The 17,242-nt window shown below is 39.5% G+C and overlaps 1 protein-coding gene across 6 annotated transcripts in view; it reads right to left on the reverse strand.

Moving 5' to 3' along the window:
• The window catches only part of cadps2 (Ca++-dependent secretion activator 2), a 278,914-nt gene that overhangs the window by 206,964 nt on the left and 54,708 nt on the right, over window positions 1-17,242 (reverse strand). For all 6 annotated transcript variants that reach the window (XM_061924693.1, XM_061924692.1, XM_061924689.1 and 3 more), the window contains exon 3: window positions 4,315-4,647. In XM_061924693.1, the coding sequence (XP_061780677.1) occupies window positions 4,315-4,647 (333 nt within the window). The remainder of the gene's footprint in view (window positions 1-4,314; window positions 4,648-17,242) is intronic.

Raw genomic sequence — 17,242 nt, forward strand, 5'->3', positions numbered from 1 at the left:
TAGCTTGTGAATGTAAACATGTCAACACTGTAACCTTCCCTTACATCACTCTCATCCATGGAAGAAATAAAACTGATGAGCATCCGCACCACTAGTTGGCGTAGTTAAAGTCACAGTGAATCCCGTCAGATCCGAAGGAAACATCGGGTTTTATTGGCTAGCGTTAGCTTGTAGCTAGTTGTTTGTACTACATTCTATTGTATTCCTTTTCCTTATCCTAAAGTTAGTTTTTCTTTTTAAAAGGCATGTTACATGTTTAAAATTGTAATATTTTGGGGGGCCAGGCGGCAGTTAAATTGATTTTACTGTATTTTCCACTACATTTTTCCCAAGCTTTGAACCCTGCGGCTAATTTATGGGTTCTTCTTCACTCGCGGCCATAATGGAGTTTTCGTGTAACGCAGACAGAGAGACTGAAAAGGTGTGTGGCGCCACCTTTTGGACGGGTTCGCTCACTGCAGGTGCTACGGGTTGAAAATATGCTTCCTGTTTCGTGCCTTGAACAAGAAGTACAACCGTCCATAGCATTTCAGCTCGAATGGATTCTTCATTCACCACTCCAAGCAACGTTTGTAAGTTTTACAATATAACTAAAACAATTCTTACTTACTAAACCGTCCCATGTGTGACGTCTGTAGGAGTGTTTTCATGCATATTTGTACGTGCTGTTGAAATGCAATCAAGCTAGCATCTATAGCATTAGCCAATTTGCTTACACGTTTACAACAATTTAGGTATGTAAATAAACATTTACAAAATCTTTCGTACCGGTATATACAGCATACTTGCCAACCCTCCCGGATTTTCCGGGAGACTCCCGAAATTCAGCGCCTCTCCCGAAAACCTCCCGGGACAAATTTTCTCCCGAAAATCTCCCGAAATTCAGGCGTAGCTGGAGGCCACGCCCCCTCCAGCTCCATGCGGACCTGAGTCCGCTTTCCCACAATATAAAGAACGTCTACAGTAAAGCAGTCCGTCTGCCGTAAACAGCAATGTTGTGACACTCTTAAACAGGACAATACTGCCATCTAGTGCATTTGATGAAAGCACTTTTGTGCGTGCCACACAGCAATGCATAATGAGAGAGGGTGTTCAGCATGGTTAGAAAGATAGTGACAGAGAATAGAACAAGGATGGACAATTCAACCCTTAACTCAGCAATGAGTAGATGAGTGTTATGTGTGTGTATATGTGTAAATAAATGAACACTGAAATTCAAGTATTTCTTTTATTTATATACATATATATATATATATATATATATATATACATATATATATATATATATATATATATATATATATATATATATATGTATATATATATATCCATTCTTCCATTTACTACCGCTTATTCCCTTCGGGGTCGCGGGATATATATATATATATATATATATATATATATATATATATATATATATATATATATATATATATATATATATATATATATATATATATATATATATATATATATATATATATATATATATATGAAATACTTGACTTGGTGAATTTTAGCTGTAAATATACTCCTCCCCTCTTAACCACGCCCCCCGCACCCACCCCCCACCTCCCGAAATTGGAGGTCTCAAGGTTGGCAAGTATGATATACAGTTATGCTCATAAGTTTACGTACCCTGGGAGAATTTATGATTTCTTGGCCATTCTTCAGAGAATATGAATGATAACACAAAAACCTTTCTTTCACTCATGATTAATGGTTGTGTGAAGCTATTTATTGGCAAACAACTGTGTTTACTCTTTTTAAATCAAAATGACAAAAGAAAGTACAAAGAAAAATCCATAAATAACTTCAGCTTATATACAGGACTCTCTGAAAAATTGTGGTGTGGCTGTTTCAAGATGCCCAATAAGGAGGCACTTGAAGAAAAATGGGCTGCATGGTCGAGTCACCAGAAGAAAGCCATTTCTGCGCAAATGTCACAAAGTATCCCGCTTACATTACACCAAACAGCATAGAGACAAGCCTCAAAACTTTTGGAACTAAGTAATTTGGAGTGATGAGACCAAAATTGAACTTTTTGCCCCTCGACCATGCAGCCCATTTTTCTTCAAGTGCCTCCTTATTGTGCATCTTGAAACAGCCACACCACAATTTTTCAGAGAGTCCTGTATTTCAGCTGAAGTTATTTGTGGATATTTCTTTGCATCTCGAACAATTTTCCTGGCAGTTGTGGCTGAAATCCTTGCTGGTCTACCTGAATCCCTCATTTTCCACTTCTTAATCAGCGTTTGAACACTGCTGATTGGCATTCTCAATTCCTTGGATATCTTTTTGTACCCCTTTCCTGTTTTATGCAGTTCAATTGCCTTTTCTCGCAGATCCTTTGACAATTATTTTGCCTTCCCCATGACTCAGAATCCAGAAACACTGGATGAAAGATGCAATGGTCTGTCAGAAGCCCAGAAATTCACTGACCTTTTATACACATTAATTACAAACAAACAGATCACAGGTGAGGATTGGAACCTTGATTAGCCATTCAAACCTGTTTGTGTCAACTTTTGTGCATGTTATCAGATCAAAGTCACTGGGGTATGTAAACTTTTGATCAGAGTCATTTGGGTACTTTCTTTTGTCATTTTGATTTAAAGAGAGTAAAAACAGTTGTTTGCCAATAAATAGCTTCACACAACCATTAAGCATGAGTGGAAGAAAGGTTTTTGTGTTATCATCCATATTCTCTGAAGAATGGCCAATAAATCAGAAATTCTCCCAGGGTATGTAAACTTATGAGCACGACTGTATCTGCGATGCGGTGAATATTTGTCATAATATGGGTGTGGCCTAAATACCGGTGCGCTATATAGCCAGGAAATTTGAATTAATTTCAATATTTCGCAATACAAGCTTTTCAAGGTACAAACTGCGTCACAGAATTGATTAATCTCGTATAGCGAGATGTTACTGTACTTTTAAATGTGTGTTGAAAATGCGCTTCCTGTTCCGTGCCTTAAACCGGAAGTAATAACCGTCCATAGCGTTTCAGCTCGAATGGATTCTTCATTCATCACTCCAAGCAACGTTTGTAAGTTTTACAATATAACTAAAACAATTCTTACTTTACTGAACCGTCCCATGTGTGACGTCTGTAGGAGTGCTTCCATGCATTTTAGTATGTGCTATCGTAATGTAATCAAGTTAGCGTCGTTAGCATTAGCTAATTTGCTAACACGTTTACAACAATTTAGGTATGGAAATAAACATTTACAAATTTTTTCGTACCGGTATATATCTGCAGTTAATAGTTTGATGCGGTGAATATATGTCAGAATAATTGCATATATGCTATCACACAACTTGTTTGCTTGCAGTTCAGGTTGCCCTGCGTGAAGACCGGTTGCCCTGGTTACTATCCACCGGTGCTTAAAAAGCTGTCTTGAATCTTATCAAGCAAAAGGCGGACAGCTTGTTAATCTCCACTGTGTGCGATGGAATGCACCGTAGAGGTGTCAGTTTCTCAGATCTGGACAGCCACGGGAAGGGCCTTATCAGGACGAGCAGAGAGGGGGCACACCTGACACCGCTCCAAGCACCTTTTGTTTGAACTGTTTATGACCCAGTGCAGCTGCTGCATAATGAGACCCCTCCCCTTAAAAGCAGCTATGTAATCAGGGAATGCCCAAATAAATGGGGAGGCGTGGAACTTTTTCCTCAGAGCGTGGGGTGACACTGTACGAGGATGTCGAGCTAAATTGAACCCTGTCGCTGATTGATTCCTTGCTTCTTGTCCTGTTTAATAGATAGTTCGGTGTTTGAACCTGACAGCTATATAGCCAGGAAATTTGAATTAATTTACATATTTCGCAATACAAGTTTTTCAAGGTAGGAGCTGTGTCACAGAATTGATTAATCTCATATAGCGAGATGTTACTGTACTTTTAAAAGCGTGTTGAAAATGTGCCTTAAACCGGAAGTATAACCATCCATGGCGTTTCAGTTCGAACGTTTGTAAGTTTTATAATATAACTAAAACTATTCTTACTTACTAAACCGGCCCATGTGTGACGTCTGTAGGAATGTTTTCATGCATTTTTGTCCGTGCTGTCGTAATGTAGTCAAGCTAGCATCGTTAGCATTAGCTAATTTGCTAACACGTTTACAACAATTTAGGTATGTAAATAAACAGAATTGATTAATCTCATATAGCGAGATGTTACTGTACTTTAAATGGTCAAATCCTCCTAAATCTTGTAGAAAGTCTGCCTGGAAGAGTGCAAAAACGTTCCCAATTCTTCACTTCCTGTAAGAGTTACTTTTACTCTTTCAGTGTCAAAGACGGCGGCTCACCTGGCAGGCGTTGTACAGCAGCTGGTGCTCAAACTTGCGGACGCCGAGGATCTGCTGGAACATCTCGTAGAGCTGCTCCTTGCTGAGGATAAGCTCCGACACGGCGCTCATGTGCGCCCGCTGGGGCTGGCGCCGCATGTCCTCGTCGCCCCTGTAGATGGCGTCGTACTTGGCGATCCACGAGGTTAGCACCGTCTCCTTGCTCAGGCCGTCGATCTCCGGCAGGCTGCGCACGCGGCGCTCGATGTTCTTCTTGAACACCTCGCGGAAGTCGCCGGCCGAGCCGCCGCCGCCCTGGACCATCTTGGAGACGCGCTCGCTCTTCAGGAAGCCCTGAGGAGACGGAGACCAGAACCATGACACGCCATGTATGAAGGTCTGTTGTGAGAATTGCCTTTAGCTCACGTGTTGTGGAGAATGACCATTTAAGGGTTCAGAGAATCTGGAGAAATCACTGCACGTAAGCAGCTAAGCCCGTGACCTTCGATCCCTCAGGCTGTACTGCATCGACAAGCGACATCAGTGTGTAAAGGATATCACCACATGGGCTGAGGAACACTTCAGAAACCCACTGTCAGTAACTACAGTTGGTCGCTACGACTGTAAGTGCAAGTTAAAACTCTCCTATGCAAGGCGAAAACCCGGAAACGCCCTCGGCTTCGCTGGGCCTGAGCTCATCGAAGATGGACTGATACAAAGTGGAAAAGTGTTCTGTAGTCTGACGAGTCCACATTTCAAATTGTTTTTGGAAACTGTGGACGTTGTGTCCTCCGGACCAAAGAGGAAAAGAACCATCCGGATTGTTATAGGCGCAAATTTGAAAAACCAGCATCTGTGATGGTATGGGGGTGTATTAGTGCCCAAGACATGGGTAGCTTACACATCTGTGAAGGCGCCATTAATGCTGAAAGGTACATACAGGTTTTGGAGCAACATATGTTGCCATCCAAGCAACGTTACCATGGACGCCCCTGCTTATTTCAGCAAGACAATGCCAAGCCACGTGTTACATCAACGTGGCTTCATAGTAAAAGAGTGCGGGTACTAGACTGGCCTGCCTCTAGTCCAGACCTGTCTCCCATTGAAAATGTGTGGCACATTATGAAGCCTAAAATACCACAACGGAGACCCCCGGACTGTTGAACAACTTAAGCTGTACATCAAGCAAGAATGGGAAAGAATTCCACCTGAGAAGCTTAAAAAATGTGTCTCCTCAGTTCCCAAACGTTTACTGAGTGTTGTTAAAAGGAAAGGTCATGTAACACAGTGGTGAACATTCCCTTTCCCAACTACTTTGGCACGTGTTGCAGCCATGAAATTCTAAGTTAATTATTATTTGCAAAAAAAAAATAAAGTTTATGAGTTTGAACATCAAATGTCTTGTCTTTGTAGTGCATTCAATTGAATATGGGTTGAAAAGGATTTGCAAATCATTGTATTCCGTTTATATTTACATCTAACACAATTTCCCAACTCATATGGAAACGGGTTTTGTATGTTTAAGAGTTCTTTCTTTATTCATAGACATGTTTGGAGTAGCTAGTATTTTTCCATGTATACTCTTACCAGTTTCTCTTTGTCTACAGAGGTCTGTGTAGTGTTTTAGGCATTGGAATGTGAAAAGGATGCATCCCCCTCCTTATTTTATCAGTGTTGGGGAAGGGGGAGGCATTCCTTTCTGGGGGGACTGCTTTCCGATTCAAGAGGTAGTTTCTTTCCGTTTGAATGTTAGACCATCCCGAGATGACGGTATGACTGTATTGATGTGGGCTGGTCTCCTGATGCTTTAGTAAAACTTGTTAATATTCCTATTCTGTCTTGATGGTCCTACTTACTCTGCATATATGTCATCTGAAAGAACTTGGGATTGACCAGTGACTTTAATTCCCTGAGAGGGAATATTGGGCAGACGAAACAGTGTGTTGAAGTGGAGACTGAAATAAAAGAGTCGTGTATGAAACAAGCTCAGCTTCCTCATGAACATGACATGGTGTCAGAGTTAAGAACTACACACCTAAAGTCACCAAAGAATGGCAAAGTTTGTGTCCCGAGAGCCCTTTCTTTTTGCCGTCCAGTGGAGCGGGTGATAGTGAGGCAGCGCTTTTAACGCTTTCGGACATTACAAGACCTTGTGTATTTAGTTTTAAAGCCAGAGACGAAGACACAAACGTAGCAATTTATCAATGACCGCAATGTTATTAAGTTCATTTTCATTTATTGTTTGATGAAGTCCTACAGTTTGTATTACATACCCTTACAATTAGTGCTTTTATGTTTCATCATAGCATTTTTGCTAATTTTTTACATTTATATGTCATGGATTTTGATACTTGGTACATTCTTAGAAGTACGCTAACTTTTACTATGTTAGCATGCTTATATTTTATGCTAGGAATTTAAGTAATTTTACTCGTTTAAACAAACCTATAAATCATGGTTTATGATACTTGGCGCCATTTTAGAAGTATGTTAACTTTTCCTATGTCATCATGCTAACGTTAGCATTCTAACACTTTATACTAGCTACCATACTATAGTTACCATGAATTGATTACGTGGACCGCAACTTAAACAAGTTGAAAAACTTATTGGGGTGTTACCATTTAGTGGTCAATTGTACGGAATCTACTAATAAAAGTTTCAATCAATCAATCAAAAACATGTTAACGTTAGCATGCTAATTATACCAACATTTTAGCTCATTCTGTACGTTGGAAACTAAAAATCATTGATTTTGATACTTGGCGCCATCTTGGAAGTATGCTAACTCTTCCTATGTTATCATACTAACGTTAGCATGCTAATGTTAACATGCTAACGTTTCGTCATAGCATTTTTGTAATTTTGTGTGTTCAAACCTAAATGTCATGGATTTTGATACTTGGTACATTCTTAGAAGTACGCTAACTTTTACTATGTTAGCATGCTTATATTTTATGCTAGCAATTTAAGTAACTTTACTCGTTTAAACAAACCTATAAACCATGGTTTATGATACTTGGCGCTTTTGTGTGTGTTAACTTTTCTTACGTCATCATGCTAATGTTAGCATGCTAACACTTTATACTAGCATTTTAACGAATTTTGTCCATATAAACTCAAACATTATGGAAATTTGACACTTGGCAGCATTTTACGAGTACGCCAACTTTTCCTATGTTAGCATTCTATAGTTTCATGCCAGTATTTTAACAAATTGTATTTATGTAAACCTAAAAACCATGGACTGGATTGTTCCTATAGTAACATGTTAATGTTAGCATGCTAATTATACCAACATTTTAGCTCATTCTGTAAGTTGGAACCTAAAAATCATTAATTTTGATACTTGGCGCCATCTTGGAAGTATGCTAACTCTTCCTATGTTATCATACTAACGTTAGCATGCTAATGTTTTATGCTGGCATTTTTACTCATTTGAACTTAAACTTCATGGGTTTTGAAACATGAAGTATGCCAACTGTTCCTGCTATAACAAGCTAACATTTGCATGCTAATGTTGAATGCTAGCTTTTTAACTTCAATCAGTGCCCAGCAATTATCGCTGAGGTCATCTGATGTAAACATGGGGACTAAAAATAAATAGATCAAAGGAGGAAATGAGTTTGATGTATTGGCATAAAGTTCCTCTCTCGTGTCGTTAAAGCGAGAGGCTGTGAGTCACATTGCGGCGTTCTCCTCCATGTTATCTGGCCGCGTTAATGTCAGCCATTATTACTAATGAATAGATCGGCAGGGGGTCTCTTCCCTCCCCCGCTGCTCCATTTAATTGGGGTTTAAAAATGTCACTAAATTATTTACACGGCACCAGAGCGGGGGCCTGTAAGGTAGAAAATGAAAAAAGGCGCCGACAGATGCTCCGCAACAAGTTTGTAACATCCCAGACATCCCAAATTTATTTGACTGACTTGCAGTTTTTAAAAAATGCTTTATCCTACGAGGATGGGCGATATTGAAATTTGTATTGTGGCCTCCTGCCGTAACGATATATATCAGGTTGTATGTGCATATACAGTCGCGGTCAAAAGTTGACATACCGTATTTCCTTGAATTGCCGCCGGGTGTATATTATCTGCATGCCTCGTTTTACCGCCGGGTCAAACTCGTCACGTCACGAGTGACACTTCACCTTTCAAGGCATCATTTTCCAAAATGGAGGAGGCTAATTTCAATCATTTAGAATCGCATAAAGGGAAGAAGATAAAGAGCTATTCAGTAGGATTGAAGGTCCAAGCTATTGAATATGCTAAAAAGAACACTAAGGAGGGAACTGCTCAGTTTATTACCTTCTAAACACATTTGTCAGTCTCATCTCATGGCCAATACTAGGGATGTCCCGATCCGATATTTGGATCGGATCGGCTGCCGATATTTGCCAAAAATTGCGTATCGGCAAGGCATGGGAAAATGACGATCCAGATCCAGTTTCAAAAAATACTCCGGTCCGTGTTTTCCAACGCACCGATTTAAATAATACATTCCACTTTTCTGCTGCTCCGTAATTTCCGTTCCGCATTTTCCAGCACACCTTCAACACATCCACAATTCTCACGTAGTTGCTTTTAGCTGCTGGCATTACACGACAGGCTCTTCTCACTCTTTCCTGTGTCTCCCTCTCACAGACAGCAAGTGCACCTTCTTACACACGTCACATACTGTCACGTCATACGTCACGTCATACGTCACATACTGTCACGTCATACGTCACATACGTATACGTCCTCCCCGAGCAGAGAGGTAGCAGCATGGCTAACGTCAGCTGTGATGCTAGCACAGCCGTGCGAGCAACGCTCCCTCTAAGGTGTGCGCCTGTGCAATTGCGCACTGTTTAAGCGTCGTCTGCGCATAGCAAATCTATGCCACGCACAAAATCAAATAAAAAAATAAGCGCAAAACAATTTTCGACACACGGACACGACAGAGACAACAGTTTTCGTCATCATTGTTCAAATATTGTGACGTCTGTCGAGACGCTTATCTCCATTCGGTGCCACACGTCCACACCATCAAAATGCCGAGGCAAAAATTTCCACATCAACACCGTATGAAAAAATTAGTGATTTTTTTAGTTGTGATTTCCTTCTCTGCATGAAAGTTTAAAAGTAGCATATATTAATGCAGTATGAAGAAGAATGTTTTAATGTAGACATGCAAGCCTTGAAAGAACATTTTGAAAATCAAGACTACATTTCCTGCAAATGGGTGCATTTCTACCCTATATTTTAACTTTAGATTTATTCTCATATCAAACTATTTTGGCTGTCTTTTTGACACTTACATCCGGCGCCCCCCTCCACACCCTGGATTATAAATAATGTAAATAATTCAATGTGATTATCTTGTGTGATGACTGTATTATGATGATAGTATATATCTGATAGTATATATCTGTATCATGAATCAATTTAAGTGGACCCCGACTTAAAAAAGTTGAAAAACTTATTTGTGTGTTACCATTTAGTGGTCAATTGTACGGAATATGTACTTCACTGTGCAACCTACTAATAAAAGTCTCAATCAATCAATCAAAACACATAGAATCATCATACTGCTGTGATTATATGCATCAAGTGTTCATTCAAGGCTAAGGCAAAATATCGAGATATATATTGTGTATCGCAATATGGCCTTAAAATATCGCAATATTAAAAAAAGGCCATATCGCCCAGCCCTAGTTCAATGATGCCATTTGTGTTTGTCATGTATAATTTTGTCTATTTTGTGTTTATCCTTGAATAAACAGGTCAGTTTCTTGTTACCAACCATTGTGTGTTATTCAAACTCACCTAATTCAGCTGGCTAGTTGTTATCAAGAGTACTAAAACCCTTTTCAACATGATTCTGACAACTAAGTAGGCTAAATAACTTTAAACTTTAATACATGCTCGGATAGGCCAGTATCGGTATCGGTCAGTATCGGTTTCGGATCGGAAATGCAAAAACAATATCGGTATCGGATCGGAAGTACAAAAACCTGGATCGGGACATCCCTAACTTCAAACATTGTATGTAAACTAAATAAAGCTTAAATGATGGCCACAGTTTGACCCTGGACCAGACGATTTCTACTTGCATTGTTTTCTATGGATAAAAATATAATTTGTTCATAGGTAATTATCTTTGTGAATTAAAACGTTCGTCACTTCAGCGCTCCAACAAAAGCTTCATGTGGCGAGTACGTCACCATGGCGATGAGTCAGCGGCGGCAATTACGACTTCTTGTGTCATGTGAACACGCTGACGCGCACGTCAAGGGCCAACAAAAAAAGCCTGACAATCCGGCGAAACGTTTGACCGACTGGACAAAACCAAACCTGCTGCTTTTAATCTTTTACTTCCTCCTTAAATTATGAACGTTAAGATGAAGAAAGATCTTTGTCCAGAAACCTTTACAATAATCAGTCGGATAATTATGGTGGCGCGAGCGTCCATGAGTGCTGCCAGCACTGGGGAGCTGTGGTTCACTGACAACATTGACCAAGAGACATCAATAATATCTTCATGAGTCAATGTGAACACGCATGTGTAATAATTAGGGCTGTCAATCCATTAACATATTAATCGCGCTTAATCGCAGTTTGTTATAGTTAACTCACAATTAATTGCCATTAATCACAAATAAATATAGTTTTTCATCAATAATAAGTGTGCCATGGACACATCATTTCCAAGTTTTTAAAACCACGACCGGACAATTAGCTTGCTTGAATTATTTATTTTTAAATCATTCTGCCTTTTTAAACAGCTCAACACAAAAAAAGGATATAAACACGCTTTTAATGTAAAAAAAAAAACGTTTTAAATTACCTGCAGTGCTTTGGTGTCTTGTCAGATTTTGAATCATGTCGGAATACAGAATTTGTATTGCTGCTGTAGGAGCACTCGCATTCAGAGGAGGAGCTACATCATGTTTAGATACCTGTTTCACGCACTAATAACACAAACCGTGGATTGCTGTGATTCTCGGAGATGTTTGTTAATGCAATCTGTGATATTTCTACCTGGATAAATATTCTGTACATTACATGTTGTACAATTTAATAGTATCCATATCTCCACATGACAATGTTTTAAACTTCTCTATGTATTAATACAATGCAATATTCAGCCTGATAAGCGTTCCGTAATTGAAAACTTGTTAGAATAATTATGTATATAGTATCACACAACTCGTATGCTTAAGGGCCGTTGCTATAGTTATTATCAATTGTGCTGAAGTTGTACTTTTTCTATCTGTGCAAAGCCAGTCTCGTATCAGTGTTTGTTTCCAGAATCGGCCTGCTGACTGCCAAGGCCGAACATCGAGTGCCGTGACGCAGACAGAGCAGAGACAAGGCGATATCACGAGTATCAACACATTTGCATTTCAATAATAGTCATATATTGTGTCTAACTGGAGCTGTCGAGATTACCCCCTTCCCTCAGTGACAGCTTCAGTGATGTAACCAGGGACCTCCCAAATAAATAGAGGAAGCACGTGGGCTGGACTTTAGAGCGTAGTTTGGATCTGTAACTAGAGTACAGCCAAAAAAACGTCTCTTGTCAATTGAGCAAAATTTAACTCTGTCTCTGCATGATTCCTTGCTTCTTGTCTGTTTAATAGATGTCATCAGTGTTTGAACCTGACAGAACTATCAATCAGAACTTGTTATAAAACAATATATATACACTTTATTTAATTCTACCATACTCCTCAACTGATGTATGAGCATTTAACGAAGTAGAAATATCACAGATTACATTAAAACATTTTTTTGACAAAGCATGATCGTATTTAGGGCTGTGAATCTTCAATTCTTGGGGGTAACGATTCGATTCTCGATTCAAAATCAATACTTTTTGATAACATCGGGTGCCAGTTCTATGATTAACCGCATTCCTCCATAAAATAGACAAACGGCTCTGATCAATGTCTATATTACTTAAAAGAAAACTGATTTTGTTTACTAAAATGCTTCCCAAACATGTGATAAAGTCGAATACAAATAAGGCAACAAGAAAAGTAAATCTGTACAGCAGATATGTTCATAAATCAACAATATGATTTGCCTGAGTGGCTGGACAGGACAGATCAAAAATAAAAATAAATCAATTTTAGATTAATTTTTAAAGGGGAACATTATCACCAGACCTATGTAAGCGTCAATATATACCTTGATGTTGCAGAAAAAAAGACCATATATTTTTTTAACCGATTTCCGAACTCTAAATGGGTGAATTTTGGCGAACTAAACACCTTTCTATTATTCGCTTCAATTTAAGTTGCACCAGTGGCCCAAAAATGCGAAAGTGGCAAGAAATTGGACGTTTGTTCCGCACACTTTACCGACGAAAGCTATGCTACGACAGAGATGGCAAGAATGTGTGGATATCCTGCGACACTCAAAGCAGATGCATTTCCAACTGGACTGGACAGATCAGCTTTCAGGAAAAGAGAGCGGATGAGGGTATGTCTACAGAATATATTAATTGATGAAAACTGGGCTGTCTGCACTCTCAAAGTGCATGTTGTTGCCAAATGTATTTCATATGCTGTAAACCTAGTTCATAGTTGTTAGTTTCCTTTAATGCCAAACAAACACATACCAATCGTTGGTTAGAAGGCGATCGCCGAATTCGTCCTCGCTTTCTCTCGTGTCGCTGGCTGTCGTGTCGTTTTCGTCGGTTTCGCTTGCATACGGTTCAAACCGATATGGCTCAATAGCTTCAGTTTCTTCTTCAATTTCGTTTTCGCTACCTGCCTCCACACTACAACCATCCGTTTCAATACATGCGTAATCTGTTGAATCGCTTAAGCCGCTGAAATCTGAGTCTGAATCCAAGCTAATGTCGCTATATCTTGCTGTTCTATCCGCCATGTTTGTTTGTATTGGCATCACTGTGTGACGTCACAGGAAAATGGACGGGTGTATAAAACGATGGTTAAAATCAGGCACTTTGAAGCTTTTTTTAGAGATATTGCGTGATGGGTAAAATTTTGAAAAAAACTTCGAAAAATAAAATAAGCCACTGGGAACTGATTTTTAATGGTTTTAACCCTTCTGAAATTGTGATAATGTTCCCCTTTAATGGATTAAGAATCGAAAGAATCAAAAATAGATTTTTTTTTGACACACCTAATCGTAATGAAATTAATTTTTTTATTTTGTCATGTCGTTAGACCAGATGTGCAGCAAGTGGGTCCATGACGATGACTTCTGTTTTGTTTGATCAGCCGTTTTACTGCCGTGTTACAGACACAGTTTGTAAACAAAGTATGTAAATACAGATTTACAGAATATTTCTGTAAAATAACTCATTTCACTACGTATATATCTGCGGCTTATAGTCCGGTGCGGCTAATATACAAAGACATATTGTTTACTTCTATAATTTAGTGGGTGTGGCCCGTATACCGGAACATTGTTTCTTATGGAGAAATGTGCTTCACTATACAAACTTTCCCATTTAGGAACCCTGTTCAAGAACCAATAAAGTTTGTAAGCGGAGGTTCCACTGTATCTGTCTTGAGAAGCAGGAAGTTATCTGTATGGTCTTGAAAAAAAAAAAAAAAAGATTGTGCATGACTATTGAGAGATAATCTCTGCTATTTCGATGCGGGAATCGCGTTCGCCGCCGCTGGGCTCCATTTAAGACGGCTGGTTGATTGCGTCATCACTTCTGGCTCCATTACACGTTTTTCATGCCACATTTCACGCACTTACGCAGCAGAGATGGGTGAGAAATGAGCTCCTGGAGTAGCACCTCCAGCTATGGCTCGGCGCTGGCGTGAAGGAGGAGAACGTCTGCATGGTTGGCATTATGGGATGTCGGGAGTGACTGATAAGACCGGCGTCAGCGTCCCCTATGGCCTTTTAAGTAAAAATATCAAACACTTTAATCGGTCGCTTAATGTCGCCGCCTCTCCTTCCTCTGCTGGCGTCGCCATGCCGACCACCGGGAGAAGCAGAATATAGATCATGTGACGTTTTCCCAGTGAGACTGCCCGCCTCCATCCATCATGTGGCCTCCCGGCCTGCCATCAACGCGCTTCGTCTCGTTTTGTTCCGCCGCCCGCCATGGAGAGTTTGCAGGAAAGCTGTCTTGTTTGAGGACTACAGCTTACACTGGGCGAGAAGTTCTAGACCAGTTGTGTCCAAACTACGGCACGCGGGCGTCTTCAATTTGGCCTGTGAGACGTCATGAGTTAAATAATCAAAGTCAATTGTGACCACAATGAAACAAAGCGCAGCAATTACTTCTACGACCCAATGCAAACAACATTCCCTAGTCATGGTGCAAAAAAAAAATATGCCAATAGACATGGTCACACGCAACACAATTTGTTTTTGATTGATACTAAAAGATCCACTTTTCAAAAAATGCGTTAGCTTAATGCTAATTTGGATGTGCCATATACTAGGGTTAGGCGAAAACTGGGCTGAAAACTGCATCACGATATGCGTTTTTTATATTGATCGATATCGATAATTATTTATTTTTCTTATGACTTATTTAAGGCTGCCAATAAATACGCTAATACAATTTCCAACCTACCAAAGGGTGCTTTGAGGTAACAAAACTAAAGAGAAATTTCTGTTATTGAGTTGATATATCAAGGTGTTGCACTTTCACTTCTCGCTCCATGCAGAGAATCCACAGAGAGACAGAAAGACGGCGCAACCACACTGCTGCTTGGATAATGTTACCTGATTGGCTGTCAGCCTGTCCCTCCCATTGCTCAGTGACACTTCCTGTTTCCTGGACTTCATGCTTCATAAATTCTGGTTTCCTCTGACCAAAATCTTTAACTATATATCGAATATTTTATGGAACGCATTTCATATTGATATCGATTATGTGTCTATCACGATATATATTGATATCGTATTATCGGCCCAGCCCTACCATATACATTAGCAATTTTACATGGCGATTTCAACAACTCCAAATTTCCCCTTCACGGAAGTCCCCTGTTGAGCAGGGAAACAGGCTTGTAGTGATGATATAGCCTAGGCTATTAGGCTATTTCATCCATACAAGCTTGTTTACATATACATATATCTCAATATATATTGCGATTGACACGATATCAATAAAAATGTGTTTCGATACACACACACACACACACACACACATATATATATATATACACATATATATGTACAAACCCCGTTTCCATATGAGTTGGGAAATTGGGTTGGATGTAAATATAAACGGAATACAATGATTTGCAAATTCTTTTCAACCCATATTCAATTGAATGCACTACAAAGACAACATATTTGATTTTCAAACTCAAACTTTAATTTTTTTTGCAAATAATAATTAACTTGGAATTTCATGGCTGCAACACGTGCCAAAGTAGTTGGGAAAGGGCATGTTCACCACTGTGTTACATGGCCTTTCCTTTTAACAACACTCAGTAAACGTTTGGGAACTGAGGAGACACATTTTTGAAGCTTCTCAGGTGGAATTCTTTCCCGTTCTTGCTTGATGTACAGCTTAAGTTGTTCAACAGTCCGGGGTGTCCGTTGTGATATTTTAGGCTTCATAATGCGCCACACATTTTCAATGGGAGACAGGTCTGGACTACAGGCAGGCCAGTCTAGTACCCGCACTCTTTTACTATGAAGCCACATTGATGTAACACGTGTCTTGGCATTGTCTTGCTGAAATAAGCAGGGGCGTCCATGGTAACGTTGCTTGGATGGCAACATATGTTGCTCCAAAACCTGTATGTACCTTTCAGCATTAATGGCGCCTTCACAGATGTGTAAGTTACCCATGTATTGGGCACTAATACACCCCAATACCATCACAGATGCTGGCTTTTCAACTTTGCGCCGAGAACAATCCGGATGGTTCTTTTCCTCTTTGGTCCGGAGGACACGACGTCCACAGTTTCCAAAAACAATTTGAAATGTGGACTCGTCAGACCACAGAACACTTTTCCACTTTGTATCAGTCCATCTTAGATGAGCTCAGGCCCAGCGAAGCCGACGGCGTTTCTGGGTGTTGTTGATAAACGGTTTTCGCCTTGCATAGGAGTTTTAACTTGCACTTACAGATATAGCGACCAACTGTAGTTACTGACAGTGGGTTTCTGAAGTGTTCCTGAGCCCATGTGGTGATATCCTTTACACACTGATGTCGCTTGTTGATGCAGTACAGCCTGAGGGATCGAAGGTCACAGGCTTAGCTGCTTACGTGCAGTGATTTCTCCAGATTCTCTGAACCCTTTGATGATATTACAGACCGTAGATGGTGAAATCCCTAAATTCCTTGCAATAGCTGGTTGAGAAAGGTTTTTCTTAAACTGTTCAACAATTTGCTCACGCATTTGTTGACAAAGTGGTGACCCTCGCCCCATCCTTGTTTGTGAATGACTGAGCATTTCATGGAATCTACTTGTATACCCAATCATGGCACCCACCTGTTCCCAATTTGCCTGTTCACCTGTGGGATGTTCCAAATAAGTGTTTGATGAGCATTCCTCAACTTTATCAGTATTTATTGCCACCTTTCCCAACTTCTTTGTCACGTGTTGCTGGCATCAAATTATAAAGTTAATGATTATTTGCAAAAAAAAATTTCAGTTTGAACATCAAATATGTTGTCTTTGTAGCATATTCAACTGAATATGGGTTGAAAAGGATTTGCAAATCATTGTATTCCGTTTATATTTACATATAACACAATTTCCCAACTCATATGGAAACGGGGTTTGTATATACATGTATGTACAAATATACTGTATGTATATATATATATATATATATATATATATGTGTGTGTGTGTGTATATATCGATATATACATACATATATATGTATATATACATATAAATAGAAAGTTTTTTTTTTTTTTTATAATTTTTTATTGATATCGATAAATCATATAAGTTTTGTCGGCCCAGTCCTATCAGAATAAGTACAAGACTTACAGT

This window comes from Nerophis lumbriciformis, linkage group LG29 (assembly GCF_033978685.3).
Source record: "Nerophis lumbriciformis linkage group LG29, RoL_Nlum_v2.1, whole genome shotgun sequence".
Taxonomy (NCBI): Eukaryota; Metazoa; Chordata; class Actinopteri; order Syngnathiformes; family Syngnathidae; genus Nerophis; species Nerophis lumbriciformis.